The sequence below is a fragment of the Dasypus novemcinctus genome, chromosome 9 (genome assembly GCF_030445035.2).
Source record: "Dasypus novemcinctus isolate mDasNov1 chromosome 9, mDasNov1.1.hap2, whole genome shotgun sequence".
NCBI lineage: Eukaryota > Metazoa > Chordata > Mammalia > Cingulata > Dasypodidae > Dasypus > Dasypus novemcinctus.
Genome location: NC_080681.1, coordinates 100,584,574 through 100,608,982, shown reverse-complemented (window position 1 = coordinate 100,608,982; position 24,409 = coordinate 100,584,574). Strand labels below are relative to the sequence as shown.

At 47.2% G+C, this 24,409-nt stretch overlaps 1 protein-coding gene across 2 annotated transcripts in view; it reads left to right on the top strand.

Moving 5' to 3' along the window:
• C9H1orf94 (chromosome 9 C1orf94 homolog) overlaps positions 1–24,409 on the top strand; it is a 46,872-nt gene that overhangs the window by 2,247 nt on the left and 20,216 nt on the right. For both annotated transcript variants that reach the window (XM_058304821.2, XM_004460488.3), the window contains 2 exons: positions 18,666–19,354; positions 22,429–22,689. In XM_058304821.2, coding sequence (XP_058160804.1) covers positions 18,666–19,354; positions 22,429–22,689 — 950 coding nt within the window. The remainder of the gene's footprint in view (positions 1–18,665; positions 19,355–22,428; positions 22,690–24,409) is intronic.

Below are 24,409 nucleotides of genomic sequence, written 5' to 3'. Positions count from 1 at the left end.
CAGTAGATGACATCCTCTCTGCCAGGTCACACTTAGTTAATAGAGACAGACTCCTTCCAGTCTGTTCTTGGCCAAAACTTAAACTGGTGCACCTTTGGCCAGTTGCTTAACTTCGTTTGGCCTTGATTTGCTCATCTGCAAATTGAGGATGATATGCCCTGCCTTGTCCACCTCAGAGTTGATAATGAGGATCAAATGTGATGGGACACAGGAAAACAAAGATGCAGTATACAAATGTAAGCTGTCCTTAATGTATCATTCTTAGGGTTTTGGTTGTTGTTGTTGGCTTCAATCTGGGATTTTTTCAAACTATGCTCCAGGGGCCACCCAAGAGTTCAGTGGACTGGTTGCTGGGGCCCAGCCCCTATGTCAACAGAACTGTATAACTTTTATCAGTTTTACTCTCTGGGGTTCTGAGTAAGGCTGCATTGGAAAAAAAGTTGTGCTGCTGAGAAAAGAGCTAGCAAACTACTGGCTTAAATGAATAAATGATATCATAATTGCGTCAGTGTCAACCAAGTAGAATGCAATGAGCTATTCTTGAGATAAAGGCAGCTGTGATTGAGAGTTAGACAACTTTGGTTTTGGATCACATTTCAGCCCTGTTCCAGCTGTAAGATTTGTGATTCTTTAATTTATCTGAGTTTTGGTTTCCTCACCTGCAAAATGGAGATGATTGGGATATATTACAGGATTATTGGGATAATTAAATGTGATATTTTAAAATTCCTGGCAATAATTAGAATTCATAAAAATTTCTTGTAATAACATTGATGATAATTGCTCTAAGCCCTACAATTATTCCATAAGGTAGATACTGTTATTAAACTCCCCCTCTTTAACTTTTATTATTCAATTTTTCAAATACATAAAAGTAGAATAGTATAGTGAATGTGCATATGTCTATCACTGAGTTTCAATAATTATCAGATTTGTTCCACTCTTATTTCAATTGGCCTGTCTCCCCATTTTTTAATGAAATAAGTTTTAAAGATGAAGCAACTGAAATTTGGGGGAATTAATTTCTTGCATAAAGTCCTACAGTTAAGAAGTGGTGGAATTTCAGAAATCAAACCCAGGGCCATCTAATGTTGGCTATCTTCCCCTAGAATCTGAGGCATCTTTTCGGGTAGTCAAAACATTTGGAAGTCCCATATTTTGAATGATCACACATAGATAACCGAGTTCAAATATTGGGAGCTGTCCAGGGTCCAGAAGACACTGCCCAGCTCATCTTTCTACTCCCTGATTTGTAGACTTGGTTTTGACAACAGTTTTCTGCTGTCAGAGCAGCTGGATAAGTAATCTCCACCACTCTTGTTAGCCAGAAGTCCTTTCTTTTTTTTTTTTTTTTTTTTTTTTATTGACTTTGTAATAATATTACATTAAAAATATATATGTGAGGTCCCATTCAACCCCACCCCCCCACCCCCCCTCTCCCCCCCCCAACAACACTCGTTCCCATCATCATGACACATCCATTGGATTTGGTAAGTACATCTTTGGGCACCTCTGCACCTCATATACATTGGTTCACATCATGGCCCATACTCTCCTCTATTCCATCAAGTGGGCCCTGTGAGGATTTACAATGTCCGGTGATTACCTCTGAAGCACCATCCAGGGCAGCTCCATGTCCCAAAGACGCCTCCACCTCTCATCTCTTCCTGCCTTTCCCCATACCCTTTGTCCATTATGTCCACTTTTCCCAATCCAATGCCACCTCTTCTATGTGGACATTGGATTGGTTGTGTCCATTGCACCTCTATGTCAAGAGGAGGGTCAGACAGAAGTCCTTTCTTGACTGTGAACCTAGGTACATAGAAACCCAGACATCTCAAGTTTGAAAGGGATCTTGGAGGTCATCTTCTCCTGCTGGAATCCCTTCCCCAACATCCTTGCCAAATTGTTATTCACTTTTTACACTTTCTTAGATGGTGAGCTCACTACTTCCAAAGGTAGTGCATTCCCTTACTCTGAAACCTGACTGTCAGAAGTTCATTTTCCCTGTAGCTGAAATCTATCTCCATCAAACTAATACCCGTTAGACTGGATTCTGCCCCTTCAGGCTCCAAACCAAATTTGTCCTCTCTTTCTCTCAATAGTCTTTTAGATATTAAAGACAGTAACAATAGTCTTCCCATAATTTCTGGTTTTCTGAATTTCTCATTATGTGCCATTTTGGTCAGGTTCTTGTCTATACTGCCTGCTGTGTTGCAGTGCAACTTCCAGAACCAAGTACAGTAATACAGATATAACTGAATAAGTACAGAATGGAGTAGGGCAATTTCCTCCCATCTATATTCTGAATTCTTGTTAATGGCAATTAAGACCACATTCGCTTTTCTCCCCAAGCCTACATTACTCTGTATATACATTTTGAATCCATTTTTGTATTCATTCATTCATTCAGGAAATATTCATGAGCATCTGCTATGTGCCCAGGACTGTGCTAGGAGCTAGGGGGATGAGGCCCTGTCATCTTAGAGCTTATGTTCTATTTAGGGAGAGAGACAGAAAACAAATAAGGATGATAACTTCAGAACATGAAAACAACAGGCATTTTAGTTGGGAGAGACAGATAACAAGTATTAAAAAAAATAGACAAGAAGATTTCAGATAACAGTGATGGAAATAAAACAGTAAAATAATAGAGGGGAGGATTCTGGGTGGAGGTGATGTTTGAGCTGAGATCTGGATGCCAAGAATGAGCCTGTCAGGCAATGATCCAGGAATGAGCTTCCAGGCAGAAGGAAGAGCAAGTACAAAGATGCTGTGGTGAGAGTGAGGTTTGAGAGAGGCATTGTGGTCAGAGTATAGTGAGTGATGGGAATGTGGGTTAAGGTGAGATCAGAGACAGGCAGGGGGAAGGTCATGGGGGCTTGGGGATCACGGTAGGAATTTCAGATTTACTCTGCATATTATGAGGCATATATAGGGGCTTTTCTTTTAAAGATCTACCCATCCGTGTGTGACGATAGTTTGCGGGGTGTGCGAGAGGAAGTTGGTAGGTTTCAGGAAGACCTTACAGCAGTCCGCGTGAGAGACTATGGTGGTGGTGTTTGGACCAGAGCGAGGGGTTAATGCAGTGGAGATAGAAATCGTGCAGGGATTCAGTATGTGCGTTAAGAGGAGCTAACAGCTTTGCTGAGCTTTGGGGCTTGCAAACAGAAACACTAAGGCTGAATTTGGGGATTTGGCTTGTGCCGCTGTTTGGCTGGTGTTGCCATTTACTAAAGTGGGGAAGAAAAGGGGGAGGAATGGGCTTATGGGGAGAAATCAATAGTTCTGTTTATTGTCAATTAAACCCCAGAATCTTATTCAGTTATCTTTTAATTAGTCTCAAATTTGGGCTTAGAGAGTTGTGGCAAGTCACTTACTGACTCACATCCTAGGATTACTTATTCATTCATTTCCCTCATCACTAAAACTTACAGCCTCAGAATGGAGACTTTGAATTCGTTGCTGTCTCAATTGTCCTGACTATGGAATGGCATTTTTTCATTCCTTCATTTATTGATTCATCCAATAAACAGTTGCCTTCTCTGTGCCAGGCCCTGTGCTGGGTCCCAGGGCTACTAAGATGAGTACAACAGAGGCGCTTCCTGCAAATCTCCCCCATTTAGTGGGTGAGATGGACACAAATACAACAGCAATAGCATTCAACAGATATTCACTGTGCACCTACTATGTGCCAGGCACTGTGTGGAAAAAATACAATGGTGGAAAACTTGGAGGCAGTCTCTAACCTCCTTCCTGGACCACCACTCTCTCAAGACAGCTACCACAGGACGTTATGATAAGTGCCCTGAAGAAGACATCCCAGTGACACGAGAGCACACTGAGGGGACTTGTTACCCAGACTTGGGCCAGGGAAGGCTCCCTGGAGAAGGCGAACTGAAGGGTTGACAGATGAGACCCCTGCACTGTGAGTGTGATAAAAGACATGGGTACATTTCTCTGGGAGCAGAGAACAGCATGATTAATTATAATTGTGAACGTCCCTATAGCAGGTGCCCCCTTGGTGGGTTTTGAGAAGAGGGAAGGAACAGCCTACAAAAAGTTTTCAGCAGGTAGAATAGGAAGTTCCCTAGAGATTGATTGTAGGGTGTGTGAGGTCACTGGGAGTAGAAAAGTGGACTGGAGCTTTCTGGGTGTGGTCCATTCCACTACCCAAGGCCATCCCATTTCCCCTGATTCCAGTACGTCTTCACCTTGAGTGAGACAGAGCTTGGTCTGCAGAGTTGAAAGGCTTTGGTGGGCATCATTCCCAGCCAGACCCCAGTAGGAAGACAAGGCTGCAGAAAGAAAAGAAATCCTTCTAAGCATTAAAAACAAACAAACAAACAAACAAACAAACAAACAAACAAAACGATTTCCCAATTGGCAACCTTCTGGGGATTATCTGTTGTGAAAACAAAGTGACTGTTTTGCATCTACTTTAGTAGATGTTCATGGTTGACTCCATTGGCCAGTCCTCCATGCTCCTGGAGCCAAGGAGACTTGGCAACCCAAAGCATTGCCTCATTTGAATCACTCTCCAAGCCAACTGATCCTTTGTGCTACTGATATTTAAACAATTGGCTTAGACTTTTCCGGAAAAGTTGCTAGGAATATATACCTACTTTTATTATTATTTTTTAAATCTTGAAACTTGGTGATGGGAGTGATGAGGGCAAAACTCACACATGGGGACTGTAGCAGTTTGATATGGTTATGAATTCCAAAAATAGATATTGGATTATGTTTGTAATCTGGTCTGTACCTGGGCATGATTAAGTTATGATTAGGGCTTTCATTGGGCCAGGTCAGTAGGGTGTTGAGTCCCCACCCCTTGGTTGGTGGGGACTCATAGATAAAAGGCATGGCAAAGGACAGAGTTGAGGGTTTTTGATGTTGAAGTTTTAATGTTGGAGTTTGATGCTGGAGCCCTGGGAAATAAGCTCACAGAGGAAAGAGAAGCCAGCCCCAGGAAGAGAGGAACCCTGAGCCCAGGAAGAAGCAAGCCCTGGAAGAAAGGAGACTTGAACCCAGAGAGAAGCAAGGCCCTGGAAGGGAGGAACCCTTGCAGCCATCAGCAGCCATCTTGCTCCAACACATAAAACACAGACTTTGGTGAGGGAAATAACTTATGCTTTATGGCCTGGTATCTGTAAGCTCCTACCCCAAATAAATACCCTTTATAAAAACCAACCAATTTCTGGTATTTTGCATCAGCACCCCTTTGGCTGACTAATACAGAATTTAGTACCGAGGAATGGGGAAATGCTTTTGCAATTACCAAAATGCTGGAATGGTTTTATAAATGGGTAAGGGGTATTTTTTTAGGAATTGAGAGCTGTTTGGAAGAAAAGACCTACAGTGTTTTCAAGAGACTGTTGATAAAAATATGGATGCTAAAGAGACTTTTTATGATGCTTAGAAGTAAATGATGAAACTATTATTGAAAACTGGAAGAAAGGCAATCCATGTTTTAAAGTTGCAGAGAAATTAGCAAGATTAACTCTTGGTGTTTTATGGAAGGCAGAATTTCCAAAGTAAACCTGGAGAATGCAGCTTGACTTCTGCTTGTAGCTTATAGCAAAATGCTAGAAGAGAGAGAGAGATACTGAGGAATGAACTGTTGGACCCAAAGAAAACAGAAACTGATTTTGGAAATTTCAAGCCTCTGGAAATTAAGCTCCAGATGAAAGTGCCCCATTGGAGGGCTTAACTAAACTTGGAACTTGTAAATCAGGATTGAAGATGCAGTTATTTCAGAAAGACTTGTGGAAAGTCTTACTGTCTGATGGCTTGAACCCCTGCTTCCTGCATGCTAAACCAACAGACTTTTTGAGAGAGATGTATGAACAAAACCACTGTGAGCCTGGAATAAAAGGGATATGGAAAGGAGAAATTGAAGGGGAAATGACTTCAGAAGGAAAACCGTGGAAGCTGAGATCTGGAATTAAAACATCACTTTGGGCCAAGAGAGGAACCCCACCCATGTGTACAGAGAGGGTAAGTTTGCCCCAGCAGTTGAAGAGGGTGGATGTTCCTGCCTGATGTTCTGGGAGAATTTTGCTGCTCCAGAGTACAGGGAGGATGGGGTACATTCACCAAAGATTAGGACTGTTAAGGTCAGCACCCCACAGGTCTGGGAGGGGTGGACCTTCCCCCTCTGAATTAGGGAAGGCCAGGTGGTCAACTCGTTGCTCTGAGAGGGTTGAGCCTATATGACAAAGCTTAGGGAAGGCCAGGTGTTCAACTCATTGCTTTAAGAGGGTTGAACATGTATGCCAAAGGTAGGGGAAATTTGTCTTCACATCACTCTACTAGGGGGTAAAGTGTGGCAATCACCCCAACAATCTTGGAGGGAGAGGTCTGGATCTTGGTCAACACCCAGATGCTTAATGAGGGTGGAACCAAGAAAATGACCATTGGGCAAGCCTGTGGAAATGTGGGTTCCCATAAGGCACCAAGGAGAAGAAACCATATTCTTAAGAATGACTCTAAGACTAAAATCCAATGGAGGATGCTCTGCAGGTTTACTGATCTGTAGAGGACCCGTGACTCATGTTTCCCTCCCAATTTGTCCGTATTAATGAAAATGTTTATCCTTTGTCCATTTGTGTACTGGAAGTAGATGAATTGTTTTGTAAGTTTCAGAGAGGTCTGTAGCAGACAGGACTTTGCCCCAAGACAAACCGTATTTCTTTAAACTGTGATATGATTTAGTTTTTGCGTTGTTACTGATTTAAGTGTTGGCAGACAGAGGCTCAGGGTCATCCTGACCCTTCCCTCCTCTACAGACCTCATCCCTTCTGCCTTCCAGGGCACCTTTTTTTACTCCTTCCAGCTTCACCTCCTGGAAGTACATCAGCAGCACTGCTCAAATATCTCCCATGGCTCCCCATTGTCCTCTGAATCCCTTGGCCTGGTCTTTAAGGGTCTCTGTAGTAGACCCCACCTGTATCTAGATGCTCATTTATAGAAAGCTCTACTTCATGCTTTCTGTAAACCAAGTTGAGTTATCAGCAGGGAACCACCTCTTTGTCTTTGCTCAGGTTATCTCACTACAAGGAATGCCTTGCCCCCATTTGTCTGTGTTTCAAACCCCTATCCCTCCTTGAAGATCTAGGGTAAGTGTGTTATCCTGTGAATTTTTCACTTCTCATCCCATTCAACATTTTTTCTTCCCCGTTCCTCTTGGGTTCCTCTTTTTAATTTAAATAAAAACAATTATATCCCATCTCCTTCCTAAGGGATTTAAGAAGGCTCAGATACAATAAAATAAGGAGGTGGGTGAATTAGAATTGCACCTATGTAACCAAGTCCCTCAAATTTTCTGTGCCTCAATTTATTGTCTGAAAAATGGAAAAAAATCATAGTGACTCCCTTAAAGGGATATTATAGTGGTTAATGAAATAATGTATGTAAGTTTACACAGCACCTGGCATAAATAAGGACTTCGTGTTTAGCATCATCATCGTCGCCATCATCATCATTGTTGTTATTAAAGATAAAATGACAGGCATTAAGTAATCAAGAATGATTTGAGGAGAGGAGACTCATATTCCAGAAAACCTAGGCTAAGGGAGCTTACACAACTGAGGAAGATTTCACTTTGAGCTTCTTGGTAACCAGAGCAAAAAATGGGGAACCTAACAGTTGGTTTCCATAATTCATACTATCTAATAAAAGAAGACAAAATCATCAGGAGAGATAAGCATTCCCCAGCAATGAGGACCACCTCGTATGGGTGTTTATGTGAGGGAGATGGAATGGAAGAGTTAGTTAGCATCAGCTCTGGCTCTAGTCATTGGTCAGAGGGGAGGGCACGCACCCAGGGCAGAACTGTCACTGCAGCTCCAGCATGAGCTTTCTGATGAGGCGGTCACCTGGCTGTTGGTGGCCTCTGCCTTGTGGCAACAATTCTTCTCCCCCACTTGAGCATGGGTCCCTTAAGGGCAAAGCCTGTGTCTTACTCATCTTTGTCTCCCCAGCTGCCAGCCCAGTTCCTGGCACTTGGTGGCTCTGCAGTATGTGTGAATGAATGAGGCAATGAGTAAACAGATGAGCCATAAAAATGTCACCTCAAGGAGGGTGAGGCCCAGAGGTGGCAGGGATCCAAGTAAGGGGTCAGAAGAGGCAGTGAGGGACATAGGGACAGAACTGCCAAAACACTGCAGCTTTATTTCTCCTTCTGCCTTAGCCTACCGAGAAAGGAACTGCAATTTTCTTGAGTATTTGATATTTGCCAGTTTCTATATTTTAATTTTCTATTTTATTTCCTTGTCTTAGAGGCCCTTCACAGTAGATGGTTGATACTACTCCCATTTTGCAGATGAAGAAACTGAGGCTCAGAGAGGCTAGGCAACTTGCCCAGGATCACCCAGCTTGGAAGGGGCAAAAGGGAGATAGAAGCCTGGTGGAGCTTAGAGCCTGAGCTCTTTCCTGAATAGCCCTTTGGTGTCTGCTTATCACCAGGAGCCACAAGAAGTGAAGGGAAGATGAATCATGATTAACGTCCCACTTCCCGTGTCCCCCTTTTTAATTTAATTTTATGGTTTCGGGAGCTCTGTCGCAGGTTGTGGGAGCCTGCAGAGATGGGCCACCAGTGGTTTCGTTTAATCCCCTTTTTAATATCTTTGTTGCAACATTCTTTCCAATTCAGCTCCCAAGTCACATTAAAAAAAATACCTCTTCCTTAGGGTAAGCCTTCCCTTATTAAACAGATTCAAATGAAAAGTTTTAAAGATAATTTGAACAATAAGAATCACTCTGCAGCTCCCAGCCGAAGCTCCTTTATTGCTGTAGTTATTCCCCAGTATTTCCTGTCTCGTTCCCCAGCTCACTGAATCCCTCATCCTCCTCACCCCTCCTAGCCCCTGTCCCAACTCAGGGCTGCTCCCTGTTTGCTAGCTCCTCCTTTCCCTGCCTCAGGGACAGGGACGGGGTCCTGTCCAGGTGTCTCACTTGTATGTGCCAGTCCTGCCTTCTCGGGCTCCCCCACCTCCCTGACTGATAGGCAGGGAGGAGCTGGAAAGCATCTAAAGAGAAATTTGCACCTGGCCGGGGGTCTCCAAGTACACCATTTGCATCAAAACCACTGGGTGGGCACAGGGAAATTTGCTCAAAATCCAGATACCTGGGCACCATTCTCAATGAACTGAATCATCCTTCTCCAAGGGAGCTCAGGGATCTGCATGTGAAATAAGCTCCGCAGGTGATTCTTCTGCAGATGTTCAGAAGGCTCTCAGGTCTGGGGGTCAAAGGTGATGGAGGCAGGTTTAAAAAGGAAGAGTGGGACCAGCTTTGAGAAGGTGGCGTGGAAGGGAGGAGCCTACCACTTCTTGAGCTCTAAGTGTAGGCCAGGGGCATTTTTATAATTGCATCTACTATGTGTCGGAAGGACTACACTAAGAAATGAGATGAACATGAAATCCAGGTCTGGCATTCAAAGAGCTGGGCAATTTCACAGTGTCGTCTCCTCTAACCCCGGTAGATTCACCACCCCCATTGTGCTGATGAAGAAACCGAGGTTTCAGTGACTTTGCCAAGTTGACATCATTCATAAGCCCAGATCTGGGATGTGAATTGAGGTCAGTGTGGCTCAGAAGCTGCAGCTGAACTTGGCTCTCCCACACCCCCATCTTCAGTCAAGAGCAGCTAACATTTGCATAGAGCTCCTTACAATTTACCAAGTGCTTTCGCTTTCCTCATCTCACTTAATCCTCACAACAGCCTGGTGAGTGGTAGAGGAGGGGTGAGAAGTGGGGAGGTCAAACCTTTCCCAAGGCCCTCTTCCCACGGTTCCTACTCCCCACCCCACCCCACCTCCACCAGAAAGGACTCAGCATATAGAGCTCTGAAGGTTTGCAGGGATCTTTGGGACACAGGAGTCCAGTCACTGGGATGGCAACTGAAACCACAGCTTCGCTCACCAGCCCTTCCACCCCCAAACTGAAAGAACTTGGACAAGGCTCCTTGGGTTGTGAGAGGAGTGGAATCCACCTTCCTTCCCTGGTTCCTTTCCTTCCTGCTAGTTTTGCACAAGGCTGTGGTTTGAGTGAATGACTGCTGTGTGTGTGCTTATGGCTATGATTGGTGTGCAGGTGTGTGTGTATGTGCGTGTATATATTCATGGCTATGGTGTGTGTATTTGGCTGTGGTGGGTGTGTGGGTGTGTTGCTATGTGTATGTGTGTGTTCGTGGCTGTGGTGGAGTATGTATGTGGGTGTGTGCATGTGTGCATGGCTGTAGTGTACATGCATGGCTCTGGTTTGTTTGCATGATTGTGGTGTGTGTGTATGTGTGTGCATGACTGTGGTTTGTGTATGTGCATGTGCATGACTGAAATGTGTGGGTGCATGGCTGTTGTCTGCGTATACATGTACGTGCATGGCCGCGGTGTGTGTATATGTGTGTGCATGACTGTGATTTGTGTGTGTGGCTGTAGTGTATGTATGTGTGCATGGCTGTGGTGTGCATACATGACTGTGTATGTGTATGTATGGCTGTAGTGTGTCTACATGTGTGTGTGTGTATGGTTTGGTATGTGTATATGTGTGTGCATGGTGGTGGTGTATGTATGTGTGTTGACTGTGGTGTGCATGAATGGCTGTGGTGTGTATGTGTGTGCATGACTGGTTTGTATATGTGTGTGTGCATGACTGAAGTGTGCATGTGCATGGCTGTGGTGTGTGCCTAAGGAAGACTAGAGCAGCTCAGTGAATCCTGGGTCTAGCATACAGGGAAGATGGGGGAAGACACTAGGTAGCTGTGACAGAGATGGCTGCACCCCCCTGCTCCACAGTGGGCACAGGCCGCCCTGAGTGCTTTGGCATATTCACCAGGGGAACAGAAGATGGGGCCTTGCTTTCCAAGTACTTAGAAAGACCCAGAAATGTCTGTCAACCTCAGCCCAAGAGAGACCGGACACCAAAGCCCCTCTCTGCCTCCACAAGGAGACCCTTTGGTGACTCCCTCCTTACCCTTCTCCCCCCACCTCCGCCTGCCCACCTCATTCTGTCTCCTGCTGCCTCGTCCTCCTGGTTCCCATCTGGCTCCCTGGCCTCCCTCAGCTCAGGTTCAAAGAAGGGAATTGAATTGTGGAAGGTTATCTCTGAGCCCATCAGAAAGGCAGAGCTGGGGTCTGAATCCAGGGCCCCTGACTGCAAAGCCCCTGCTCTTGCTCCCACATCTACTCTTTTGGGGACTATAGGGTAAGAGTGGAGGCTTTGGAGCCATGTGGATCTGGGCTCTGATGCTACTCCAATGCTTACTTTCTAGTGTGAACCTAAGTGTTTTGAACCTTTCTGAGCCTCGGTTTCCTCTTTCTAAAACGGGAAGAAAGATGCTTCCTGTCCCTCTTGGCTGCTTTAGGGACAAGTGCCCATGCATAATACCTGGTACCTGGTAGACACATCACAGATATTGGCTCAGCCTCAGCTCCCTCCCAGAACTCCTCTGGATTGTTCTCTGGGAGAAATACTCACCATCCAGGTGATCCAAGCCTGTGACTTCCCTGCTTCATTCTCTCCAATGGCTCCCTTCTGTCTTTGGAATAAAATTTCTTAGCTTGGCCTTCAAGGCCTGGCATGGTCTGATGCCTGCTTTCATCTCTAACCTTGCGTCAGGTGATTCCACACCCCATCCATCTGTGTGCTCCGCTTACGTGAGCATCAGTCCCACCAACAGCACCAAGCCCTTTCCCACCCCATGACCTTTGCACATGCTGTTCCCTGTATCTCGAAAGCTCTTCCATGCATTTTTCACCTTAAGGCCCCAACTTAAATGACACTTCCTTAAAGAGGTCTTTCTTCACCTCTTATTTTGGATATTCTCACAGCATTTCACTCTTGGTTTTCAGAGCAGTATAGCCTAGTGATGAAGAGAATGACATTTGGGCAAGATCTCCTGGGCTCACCTGCTTTGCTCCATCTTAATTCTGTGACCTTGGGAAAATTACTTAACCCCTCCATGCCTTGACTTTTTCATTTTTAGAATTGAGACAATTTTATCCATCTGTGTCAGTTAACTCTTGCTATATAACCAGCCATCCCAAAACTTAGGGACTCAAAACTACAACTATTACCTCCTATTTCTATAGTCCAGTGACTTAGGCTGGGCTCAGCTGGACGGCTCCTCTGGTCTGGGCTGGGCTTGGCCAGACTTGGCTTGTGCTCACCCATGTCTGCCATCAGCTGGGAGCTTGCTGACTAAAGAGGGAGGCACACTGGAGCTTTCCTCTACTAATGTCTCACCCTCCAGCAGGCTAGCCTTAGTTTGTTCACATGGAGGTGGCAGGTTCCAAGAGAAACAAGCAATTAAGCCCTAATGCCCGATCACTTTTCAAGTTTATTTGCATTACATTTGCTACTGTCACATTGGAAAAAGCAAGTCACATGGTCAAGCCCAGAATCAAGATTGGAGGGAACTACCAAAGGGCATGAATACAGGAAAGTGTGATAAAATGGGGGCCATTCCTGTAATCAGCCCACCACACTACCCACTGGGGCTATTATAGGTCAAGATGAGAGTTTTGTATGTAAAGAGCTTGACATGTCCTTTAACACTCGGTAAAGAGAGCCCTTACTCTGTTTTACGCAATAGGATCTGAGGCTTAGGTGTGATGGGCAGTGTGCTCAAGGTCTGGCCACCCTTAAGACAGTGGGGGTTTGAATCCAGTTCTGCCTCACTCTAGGGCCCAAGCTCTTGGTCACTCTGCTGTGCTGCTCCACCCACACAGACATGAATGAAGCCAGAAGAGCACCCAAAGCTCGCAGGTCAGTCTGCCGATGGGCCACAGTTCAAGCCCAGGTCCACGCCTCACTCTGAAGCCCTTCCCATCCCTCACTTCCCTGTCAGCCACATTGCCTGGGCACTGGGCCTGGGTATACTGTGCTTGCCGTCGGTCTCAAACGCCATAGCTGGAAGGAAATATTTGTTTTGGTGTCTTCCTCCAGCACTAACAATTTTCTGCTTGCATTTTTCTGTTGTTTGGCTCAGATGAATAGCAGTTTTCATCTTTGCTCTGTGTTATCATGTACACAGAACTGTTGTCGGGGAGCTAACAGCATGCTTGCTTAGTCATTATTCTGGGAAGGGGTGCCAGCCAGTCAATAGCCTTTATTTTTATACGACTCTGTATACCGCAAATGCAGAAATAATGCACAGCCTCTGCGTATAGAGCCGTATCAGACACCTATCATTCCTGGAGGTGGGCACAGCAGAGGTGGCAGTGGCTGAGGCCATGGAACCAATTCCGACTTGCTTCCTTTGTCAGCAGCCTGGGACCTGGGTTTACCTCCCTAAATGATTCACTGTGATAGAATTCGTGATAGATTTTCTGGTTTTCACCAATCTGAAGGAGAAAGCAAATAATATGGGAGAGCTGCCAAGCCTGGCAAAACTTCTCAGGAAGAGAGATGAAAAGGTAGAATCCAGAAAACACAGGCAAGCAGGCTCAATGTGGAACCCCGGCAACGTTGTGGGGTGCCTTCAAATCTTTGTGTGGGGTGACAATGGCTCAGTGGGGGTGTATGCTCTGGCAGGGCTGCCTAGTTAGGGCTGCCTGCAGAAGTGGGAGGTCTTAGCAGCGGGCCCACAGGAGGACGAGTGTCATGTGATCAGCTCACAGGGCCTCCAGGGCAGAGATGAGACAGGAGATGGGAGGCCAGAAACTGGAACCAAGGCCAGATATGGAGGATATGGGGAATTAAGCAAACCTTGCCTGGAAGAGAAGCAAGACTAGGCAGCAGGGCAGCCAGGAGATCCAAGGGATGGAGATGGCAAAGGCTACCAAGCTAGTTCATTCTCTTATGCAACAACTACCTATTGAGCTGGAGTTATGTGTCCAGCACTATTCTGGGCCCTGAGGCCAGTGTGGTGAACAAAAGCTGAGCCATGCCCACAATGAGTATATGCTGTTGTGGGGAGTAGACAAATTAAAAAAAAAAGACAATAAGAGAGTGAAAAATACTATGAAGAAAATGAAGTAGAAAATGGAGTAGAGAGTGGCCAGTTGGTGGAGGGCACTTTAACAAATGGGCAGCAAAAGCTGCCCATTCATTGAGAAAATGAAACTTGAATTGAGGCCTGGATGGTAAGGAGCCAGGCATGGCAAGGTCTGGGGGAAAACATTCCCGGCAGAAGGAACAAGAAATGCAAAGGCCCTTGGACTGGAATGAACTTGGCCTCAAAGAATAGACAAAAGTCCAGTGTGACCAGAACATGCTGAACAAGAGAAAGGACCTCAGGGCACAGAGGCTTGGTCAGTTTGTGGCGAGCCCATGGGTCATGGCACAGAATTTGGTTTTTATCTTATGTGGAATGAGAGACTAAGGGAGGGTATTAAATAGAACAATGGTTTGATCTGAGTTCTGAGAATATCCCAGTTCTGAGGGCATGAAGTTTTCTAGAACAAAGACGAACTTATAGATCCCGTTTCCTTGGGGTGGAGGGAACAGGGCAGGGGAAAGCCTTGATCGGAGAATCCTAGATATGGTGAATCTTGCTTGCCATGAGGTATTTGACGAAGGCTTTCACGAAGATGGAGATGGAGACCGGATGATAGTAGCTGGCTTGATTGATTCCCAAAGTGTTGATCCCAGATTCCTGTCGGGCTGGGAGAAGGGTTTCTCACAGTGTCCCCAACACTATGCCCCAGACTCTCTCCTGTTCAACATTTCATCCGTAAATTGGCAGAAGACCCTGGAGACGTGCTCATCAGACATGCGGCTGACACGAGCTGTCAGGGACAGCTAATGCCACGGATGATAGGATCAAGCTGCTGTGATGCTTCTCCATCCACAGGCTGGAGCAACGGGGCGAGACCAACAATATCTGCCATGGCGTTCCAACTGGGAAACCAGCCCAGGCCGTACAGTAGGGAGACCCAGCTGGACACCATTCCCGGGAGGGAGACCTGGGCATGGGGAAAAGTTAGTGAAGGCAGCTGGGCAAATCTGTATCCCCACACCAGCCTCTGCACGTTGTCCTGACAAGGCCCGGAACCTCTTTGGGGGTCACTATTCTCATCCCTCAAGTGGGGAGGACACTGTCCTTTGCCCAGAGGTGTGGAGAGGATTAAATGTGAGGCTGGTCATGGACACTTGGGTTCATGGCAGAGGCCAGTGGAATGGGGGTTTAAGGAGGCTGGCCCTCTGGGGAGTGGTGCTCTGGGGCCCATGTAAGGTCCACAGCCAGGGAAGGGCTCCCCATTCCTGGCATTGTGTCACCCCTCTGGGAAGGACAGCTCTTGTTGGAGCCCCATTGACTTCCATGGTATGTCCAGAGGAACAGGATAGGATGGGAAAGGTCTGGAAACCACGTCCCTTGAGAACCAGCCCAAAGCACAGGTGAGTTCCAAAAGGAGAGGAGTAGACAGTTGCGACACCAGTGTCTGCTCTGACACAAAAAGCGCTGCAAGGTGGGAGTGCAGAAGTATTCCTTGTTGCTCTGGGGGGCAGCGCTGGTGCCAGGGAGTGAACATTATGGCAAGGCATATTTGGGTTCATTGCAGCTAAGGTCTAATCACTGATAATAACATTATAATAATTACACTGTGAATTACTCTGCCAGGCTTGTGCTGAGGACTCTGCACAATTTATCTCATATAATCCTCACCATATAACCGTGTGAGGCAGCTGTTATGCCCATGTGATGGATTAGAAGGCAGCTACTGAGGGGGCAGAGCCAGGATCCACACACAGCGCTGATGACCCAAGCTCCAGGGAGTCCCTCTGCCAGGCTGAGTACAGGTGGGAGAGGGGCAGGAACATCCTCTGGATGGTGAGAGGTATCTACCACATGGGTATTTTGGGGTATAGGGGCCTCAGGGCCCTGCAGGTCTTAGAAGCTGCTTTGATTGCCCCTTAAGACTGGTACTTTATAGGGTTCAGTGGTGAATGTTTTTTGTGTATAGCATTTTTATTAAAAAAAAAAAAAAAGAAAGAAACCAAGCATGGACAGACATCGAGTGACTAGGACGTGGTGAATTCCCATGCACCACTCACCCAGCTTATGGCCAACCCCTTGTCATCTACTACCCTCCTCATTTCCCCTCCCCCTGCTGCATTCATCCTAAAGCAAATCCCAGGCATAATTTTTTCTGTAAACACTTCAGTATGGATCTCTAAGAGATTCTTTTTTTAAAAAATATAACCACAATGCCATGATCACAATTTTTTTAAAGTACCATAACTGTAGTGGTTCTGACTCAGAAAAGCTATTGGTATATAGCTTTTGCAAGTTTTTTGTTTGTGTTTCTGTGGGTGAGGGGGTGGGAAGGCAAAAACTGGTCCTATAAATGTCTGTTTTCTGTGCCTTAAGACTCACCTGTTCCCTTTGAGGACAATGATGAAGTGGAGGGAGATGAGGAAGAGGAGGGAGACCTAAAACGTAAGACTTAGATTGGCAACCTCTTTAATGTGATTGCTCCCAGGGCACAGCAGAAAGGCCAAAGGCAGGAGAGAGAGAGGACAGGGATGAGGAAGAGAAGAGAGAATGGAAGGCAAGAGGATCAAAGCAGGGGTGGACCTTGTCCCACACAGCCTCGAGGGCCCTGGGAACTTGCCAGGACCCAGCCACACTGGCTAATGGGCGCTAGTGTTTCCTGTGGGTGGGCCACTGTGCTGAGCTCTACACCTAGAGCTCTAGGAGGTGGGGGCTCTTGTGTCCATTTCATGGGGGCAACCATGAGACTGCAAGGGCTGACAATATGCAGTTGTGTCCGGCCCAATTCAAATCAAGGTCTGTCTGGCTAGAGTCTGCTTTTCCCTGGCATCATTCCCTGACTTTAATTGTGTCATCCTAGAGGTACAGGAGGTACATTTGGTTGTTAGAATATTGACACCCTCCCATAGCTTTGACATGTAGCTCTTCCCAAGCTCCTCAAAGTGCCCTGGTGATCCAGACCCTGTTCTAGTGTCCCCTGGGCCTCATTAGGATCCAGCTACTAAAGGGTTAATGCCTGGCACGGAGGAAGCCTCGAGGACTATAGCCTGTGCCCATTCTGTTTGATTGTCAGAGGCAGTGACTATTCTCCTGGTTCTATGTAAGTCAGCATATGAGTCATTGTGTGCCGGCATGTTTCTGGACAAAAACGTGTGTGCAAAAGACACGTGTGTGTATATTGTGCATGTGTGTGCATGCGTTCATGCGCAGAGAACATTACCAAGAGGCGTGCTTCTTGCTCAGGGCATTGCACATTCACTATTTCTAGGACTTACCACGCCCTCCAAGCAGGTCGTCAGAGCAGGAATGTCTGTGCACTAGGCCCACCCGCCCCTTCCCTGGCCTGAGCCTGGCCCCGGCTCTGTCACCAGCTGCAGAGACTAAGCTGCGGCAGCTGAGCTCCACTCTTGGTGCTCTCTTCACTTCCTTCTGCCTCTTCTTACCCTTTTCACCCTGGGCACTCATGGGTTCCAGACTACTCCGTGTAGGCCATCTCATCTACCCCTCCTAGGAGCCCATCAGGTAGGCAGGACCAATGGCCCTAAGCTGGGTGTCCATGGCTCTGAGATTGCCAGGGAGGACAGTACCCCCTTGCCAAGGCTGCTGGTAGGTTAGGCTGGGGCATGAGCCAGGCTGTCAGGGTTGTCACCCCTATCGTCCCAGCCCCCCCAGAGAGGAGCCAGCAAACTGTATCCCAGAGTCCATGAGTCCATCAGGTCCCATCAGGCCGGCGCCAGCCATCAAGTGTCCAGTTGGGGGTCCAGGGGTCTGAAGTGTAGGTATCAGATGCCAATGTTTAGGTCCAAGATTTGAATCTTGCAAATCAGTGCAGGAAGCAACCAACTGGATGGCAAACAACTGGTGCCATTCGGGAAGTAGGGCCTAGTCCAGAGGCCGCAATCTGGTCAGGGGGCTGTGCCAACCAGGTGGACGCTGGTATGCATGAGGCCATGCTGGGAAACAAGGGTCCAGGGCGCAGCCAGGGTGACAGAGAGATAGAAATTAGAGCTGACACCCGCCATCACCCTTACTCTGTGACTGGCGCTGTCCGAGGTACTTGGCACCTTCACAACATGTCATGAGGTAGGCTCTGCACTATTCCTGTTAATCACGTGAAGGGAATGGGCTACCGAGATGCTGAGGCTCCTGTGCAGGGTCACCCAGCTGGAAAGTGACCGAGCCAGAGCGGGAACTCGGGCTGCCCGCCCAGGAGCCTCGCCTCTCACACCACCGTTCTGCAGCGAGGAGTTGGGGAGTCTGCCCTGTGCTCCCTGGGCCCCCCAGGCCTCAGTGCCTGCCCTCTGCACTGTGTGCTTAGAGCTGCTGGCTCACGCCTGACTCCTTTGCTGCTGTGCAAATTCCCCCATGGACCACCCAAGTCTTTTATTGCTTCAGGTTCTCGGCACGACAGGCAGGATGGACTGAAATCAAGGTTTGTTGAGGCTGTGACTTGCCTCGACTCAAAGCATGAAGTAGTATTGGGAGAGGAGCAGGTATCCTGATTCCCAGAACTGCACTCTTTGTACCACACCCCATGTGCAGGGATGTAGAAACCTTTTGCAAGTCCACTACTTGCTCAAACATCTTCTCTCTTGAGGAAGCATTGCTGGGCAATGGTTTCCATCAGGTCCTGCATCCATCTGCCTTCCCTGGGGCTGGGACCTGTGGAGCCACCCTTTGGCGAGCTGGCACTAACACCATCTTTCTTTCTGACCTGTTTGCAGAGCTCCAGAGCTCAGCACTGGCAAAGATGAGATCTCCCTGTTGGTGGAGCAGGAGTTCTTGAGTCTCACCAAGGAGAACCTCATCCTGGTCAAAGAGAGCTCGGGTGAACTGAAGGCACCCAGCAGCTTCACTGAGGGGACCAGAGAGCCAGCTCCCTGCATTCTTGGACCTCCCCTGGTGGCAGGCAGCAGTGAACTCCCGGGAGCCACCGTCATTACCGGTGACAAGCTTCTGGAGCAGAAGGTGGCTGTGGCCGTTATTGGCAGCCGGCAGGACTGTGATTCTGCCATGTCTACAGTCACAGGCATCCTGCGTGCTGCCAAGATCAAAGGTATCAAGGGGTCAGAGGACAGGAGCCGCAGCCTGGGCACCTCTAACTCCGAGATCAGCAAGCTCCTGGCCCAGTTCCCACTGAAGTCCACCGAAACGTCCAAGGCCCCCGACAACAAGATGGTGCTGGAGGAGACGAGGGTCATCAAAGACTTCCTGCAGCACAGCATGTTCAGCGGCCCTGGACCCAGGGAGCCAGCGGGGCTGGGCCCGTTCCTGCTGCTGCCGCCCCCACCTCCTCCTGCACTGTCCAACAATATCCCTGAGCTCCCTGCTCAGAAAAGGCAGCTCCCTGTGTTTGCCAAGATCTGCTCCAAGCCTGAAACTGACCCCACCATAGAGGGGCACCACTTGGTGGGTAAGTGGGCTGGGAGCAGGGATAGAGAGGAGGCCTGCAAAGAGGAGGTCCTCACCAGGCAGTTAATCAGGGCTACAGCAAGTGCAGCATGCATCTCTGTTCAAATTAGGAGAAGGACACAGGCCCCCTGTGCCTCCTTGTTGGATGCCCATGTACAGGGCACAGCTTGTATAGCCATACACGGAGGCCCAGATTCCACCATGCTTTGAGAAGAAGAATAAGCATCATTTGTTAACTGCTCAGTTTTTAAAATCCACCAGGTATCCAGAGCACACTGAAGGATGTGTTTACCCCAGCTGGTTCTAGGGTGAAACTACAGCATGGGGACTTTGGGAAGCATAGCAGAGAGAGTTTCTTGGCAGCTGGGGCCATTTGGCTTCCACTAGGGCCCCATGAAGGCACCTGTTTTGGCAATGAGGCCTGGTCCTCAGTGTGTCTGGGCAGGGAGATGGATGGCTAAATTCAACAGGTGCCATTCAGGCTGTTGGCCCTGGGATTTGTTCCCTCATACTTCAGGGCTTGGAAAAGTGCATCCCACCCCCTAATTGGGGTACCCATATCCTTCCCAGGAAATTCAGCCACTTCCCAAATTCCCCCACCTTACTCTGCATTTTGTGACTGTTCTGATCCAGCCAATCAAACTGGGTGGTTCAGAGAAGGCAGGCTGAACGCAGCAGTATCTGCCTACGGTCAGCAGGAAGGGAGCTCATTCCCATTTACCCAAAGAAAATCATCCCCACTGCAGGTCTGGATGGATAACTGGGAGATGCCTGAATGCAGAGGACCCAAAATAGTTTCCCCAAGAAAATAGGAGCAAGGTTATGCAAGAGAACAGACTGTATTTGGGAGCAGTGTAGGAGGGTTGAGGAATTGGGGATGTGGACAGGGAGCCAGGCTCTGGGTCCTGGGCAGGTCTCTAAGAGCCAGAAGCTTCCTTGGGGATGAGCTGTGGTTTTGAGAGGATTGAACCCTGCCTAGAGGGAGAAGGCTTTCTCCACCACCTTTCCCAGGAGGGATATGTGGGTGCCTCTCTTGGATTGGGCTGCTGAGTTTGAGGCTGCCCTGTCCCCCCACCCTCCCCACCATTTGTGTGTGCAGATGTGTACAAGTATGTGTGACAGGGAACTCTTCAGGTGTGAGTGCACTTGTTAGGGAAGACTGCAAGTACGGGTGCACCTGAGTGTGTCTGTGTCTGTGCATGTGTCTGGTATGTGTGTGCAGTTGTGCACAGGTGTATCAAAGGAAATACATGTGCGTCTTTGTATGCAGATTTTGGAAGAGGGTGCTTTGTAGATGAGTGAGCAGGCAAGCAAGTTTAAGGCAGGTAAGTGTGTGAGAGAATCTCTCCGGGGCTGTGGGCCTCTGGGGAAATGGCCATGGTTCCTGGGTATCATTATTTCAGCACACTGGCTGGGGGCTAAACTCAGCAACCAGAGGAACTCTTGGAAGAGACTCTGGGGAGACATTTTGGTAAAAATGTCATTTTCTTTTAAGCTGGCTCAGGCTAGAGCAGCTCCTTCCTTTGCTGGTTTGATGCTGGGAGGCAGGCCCAGCCTCCCTGGCCTCCATCTCCTCCCACCATCCAGGCTCGGCCCCTCAGGTGTGAGCCAGGGCGGAGTCAGGAGCTGGCGGGGTCAGGTTCACTGCCCACAGTGACACCAGCACAGCTCCCCGATGAGGCTGCTAACATCGTCCTCCTAGGGGCCAACCGCGTGTCCAGGGCGGTGCACGGCCATCCAGGGGCACAGCCAGGTTTCCCAGCCAGTTCCACCAAGGCTTTCAAGCGTCCCGAAGCTGGGAAAGGAGGGAAGAGGCTGGGAGGACAAGACCCTCCTCCAGGCTTCAATCAGAGCAATGCCTTAACAATGGTATAAATAATTATATAGTTATAGAAATGTTAGAGAATGATTATTATTTACTTAAATAATTAAATAGTTTTGTAATTATATATCTTATTTTACCCACACTTAAATTTGTTTGAGGAAAGAGTTTCATTGCTAATAAAATATTATGGAAACCCACTGCTGGGGAGGGCCCCACAATATCCTCACACTAGGGGGAGGTCTTGGCCTGTTGGGACAGAGACCTGAATCTGGCGCCAACCATTTCTCCCCGCTTCTCCAGCCGTAGCCAGTGACTCTTTCATGCTCCCGTGCCTTTGCCCAGTTTGCCCATGCCTGACAAGCCTCTCCCACCCCCACCCCCCCCACCACTCCTAGACCCAAGGCCTTGCTGACACCCTGCTTCCTCCTGAAAGCTTTTCTGACCCTCTCAGACAGAAGCGGTCTCAACCTCCCTCTTCTCCCAGGCTGTCCCCCATCACCTCATGATCCCCATCTGCCTTGTTTCAGAGCTATTTCTGGGCATGTCTCTCTCTTCCTCTTGTTTGAGCCCCTACTGGGCAGAGTCTGGCTCTGACTCATCACAGTGTCCCCAGCACTCAGGTCAGGGCCCGGCACCGATGAACAAGGGCTGAATTGCCTGTGAGCAACAGAACAAGAGTGGAGCCCATGACGAGGGCTCAGACTGTGTGTCCTAGAGAAACGTGTCTCCCCATGAAGCCAGAGCTCCTTTAAGACATGACCTGTGCCCAGTCATCTTTGCATACCCATTATCCACCATGGGCCTGACACTGTGAAGGGTTGGAAGGAAGAAAGGGAGGAAAGAAAAGAAGGGAGGAAAGGAGGGATGGAGGTAAGGAGGTAGGAAGGAAAGGGGAGGGAAGGGAAGGGAGGAAGGAAGGGGGAAAGGATGAAAAAACATGATCGGAAGGAAGTTTGAATGGAAGGAAGAAAGTAGATGGAAGGATGAGGGGGTGGAATGAATGAATGAAGAAAGAAGGAAGGAAAGTAGGAAAAGATGGATGGATGTTTACATGCATGAAAAGGGAAAAGTAAAGTGAGCAAGAAAGGACTGAGGGAGGAGGCGACTGGGTTGGGAGCAGGGAGGAGTTCCCCAGAGTGGTCTGAGCCTCCAGTGTGTGCTGTGGAAGCTTCAGTACTTAGTCCCGAGGAAGTTCCTCACATCCAGCACTTGGCCTTCTGGGGCACTGATTCAGTTTTCTCCTGCTATAGAACGGAACCTTGGCACCAAGGAGCTGATCAGGGCTCGAGAGAGCCTCTTCCTTAGTCAGTGGCCACAGAGCCGAAAGGACAGCTGTGGTGAGGAGGGATGCAGTGACCCAGTGGGCACCATGTCCGTGGCCCTGCCAGCCAAGAAGCCTGCATGGCCAGCTGAGAAGAACCTGCTCTACGAGTTCCTTGGGGCCACCAAGAATCCAAGTGGGCAGCTGAGGCTGCGCAGCAAAATGGAGGTGGACGGGCTGGAGCTGAAACGTAAGCTGAACCTACCTAGGGAGGGTCTGCAGAGGAATGGAGTTCCAGAAATGCCCATAGGACCCAGGGGTGGCTTTGCTGCCAAATGGCTGTCTTATCCAAGGACAAGTCACTGTCCTCTTGGTACCCATTTTCAAACCTATAAAATGGGAAAACGACTTTCTCCCTAGGTCCCTTATTGAGAATACTATTACTAGAGAAATGCAGTTGGCTTTCAGGGGTCACATGGGCATTATTAGTGGTCAATTTTGAATAAACCCTAGCCTAGCAATTATCATATTCTTTCAAAATACTCAGGCCAAAGAAAAATCCATGCTTTAGACTTTTTAAAAAAAATAATGTATTTATTTTTAGTTGTAGTAAAATACAGATACATAAAACTCATTTTAACCATTTTAACTCTCACCACTATCTATTTCCAGACTATTTTCATCACCCCAAAGCAAAACTCATGTTCATGTAGCAATAATTCCCCATTTCCTCCACCCCTGGTAACCACTGTTCTGATTTCTGTCTCTATGACATCAACATGATGTCTTCAAGTTCCATCCATGTTGTAGTATGCAAAAGTACTTCACTTCTTTTTTATGGCTGAATAATATTCCTCTGTATGCATAAATCATATTTTGTTTACCTATTCATCTGCTGATCAACACTTGGGTTGCTTCCACCTTTTGGCTCTTGTGAATAATGCTGCAAATAACGTTGGTGTACAAATATCTTTCTGAGTCCCTGCTTTCAATTCTTTAGGTTAGATACCTAGGAAATGGAATTGCTAGGTCATATGGTAATGCTGTGATTAGTTTTCTGAGGAACTGCCAAACTGTTTTCCACAGTGGCTGCATCATTTTACTTTCCCACCAATGATATACAAGCATTCCTATTTCTGTGCATCCTTGCTAACACTTGTCATTTTTGGTTTTTAAAATAATAGCCATCGTGGCTATGAAGTGGTTTCGCATTGTAGTTTTAATTTGAACTTCTCTAATTGATCTAATGACTAATGATGTTGTGCATCTTTTCACAGAGTTATTGGCCATTTGAATATCTACTTTGGAAGAATATCTGTTCAAAATTTTAGTCCGTTTTCAAAAATTGGGTTGTTTACCTTTTTGCTGTTGAGTTGTAAGTGTTCTTTATATATTCTGGATATTAAACCTTTATCATATATATGGTTTCCAAATATTTCCCCCCATTCTGTAGATTGTCTTTTCACACTTTCTTGATAATGTCCTTTGATGCACAAAGTTTTCACTTTTGATGAAGTCCATTTTAATTATCCTTTTAATTAATGTAGACTTATTTAACTTTTGAAATCAGGAAGTGTGAATCCTCCAACTTTCTTCTACTTTTTCAAGATTGTTTTGGCTATTTGGGGCCCCCTGCAATTCATATGAATTTGAGGATCAGCTTTTCCATTTCTACAAAGAAAGCAGCTGGAATTTTGATAGTGATTGTATTGAATTTGTAGATTGCTTTGGGTAGTATTGACATTTTAACAAGATTAAGCTTTCTAATCTATGAACATGGGATTTCTTTCCATTTGTTTAAGTCTTCTTTAATTTATTTCATCAATGTTTTAGTTTTCAGTGCACAAGTGTCTTTCTCTTCCTTATTCCTCAGTGTTTTATTCCTTTAGATTCTGTTGTAAATAGAATTTTCTTGGTTTAGTTTTCAGATTGTTCATTACTGGTGTGTACAGAAAGCTAATTTCTGGTTA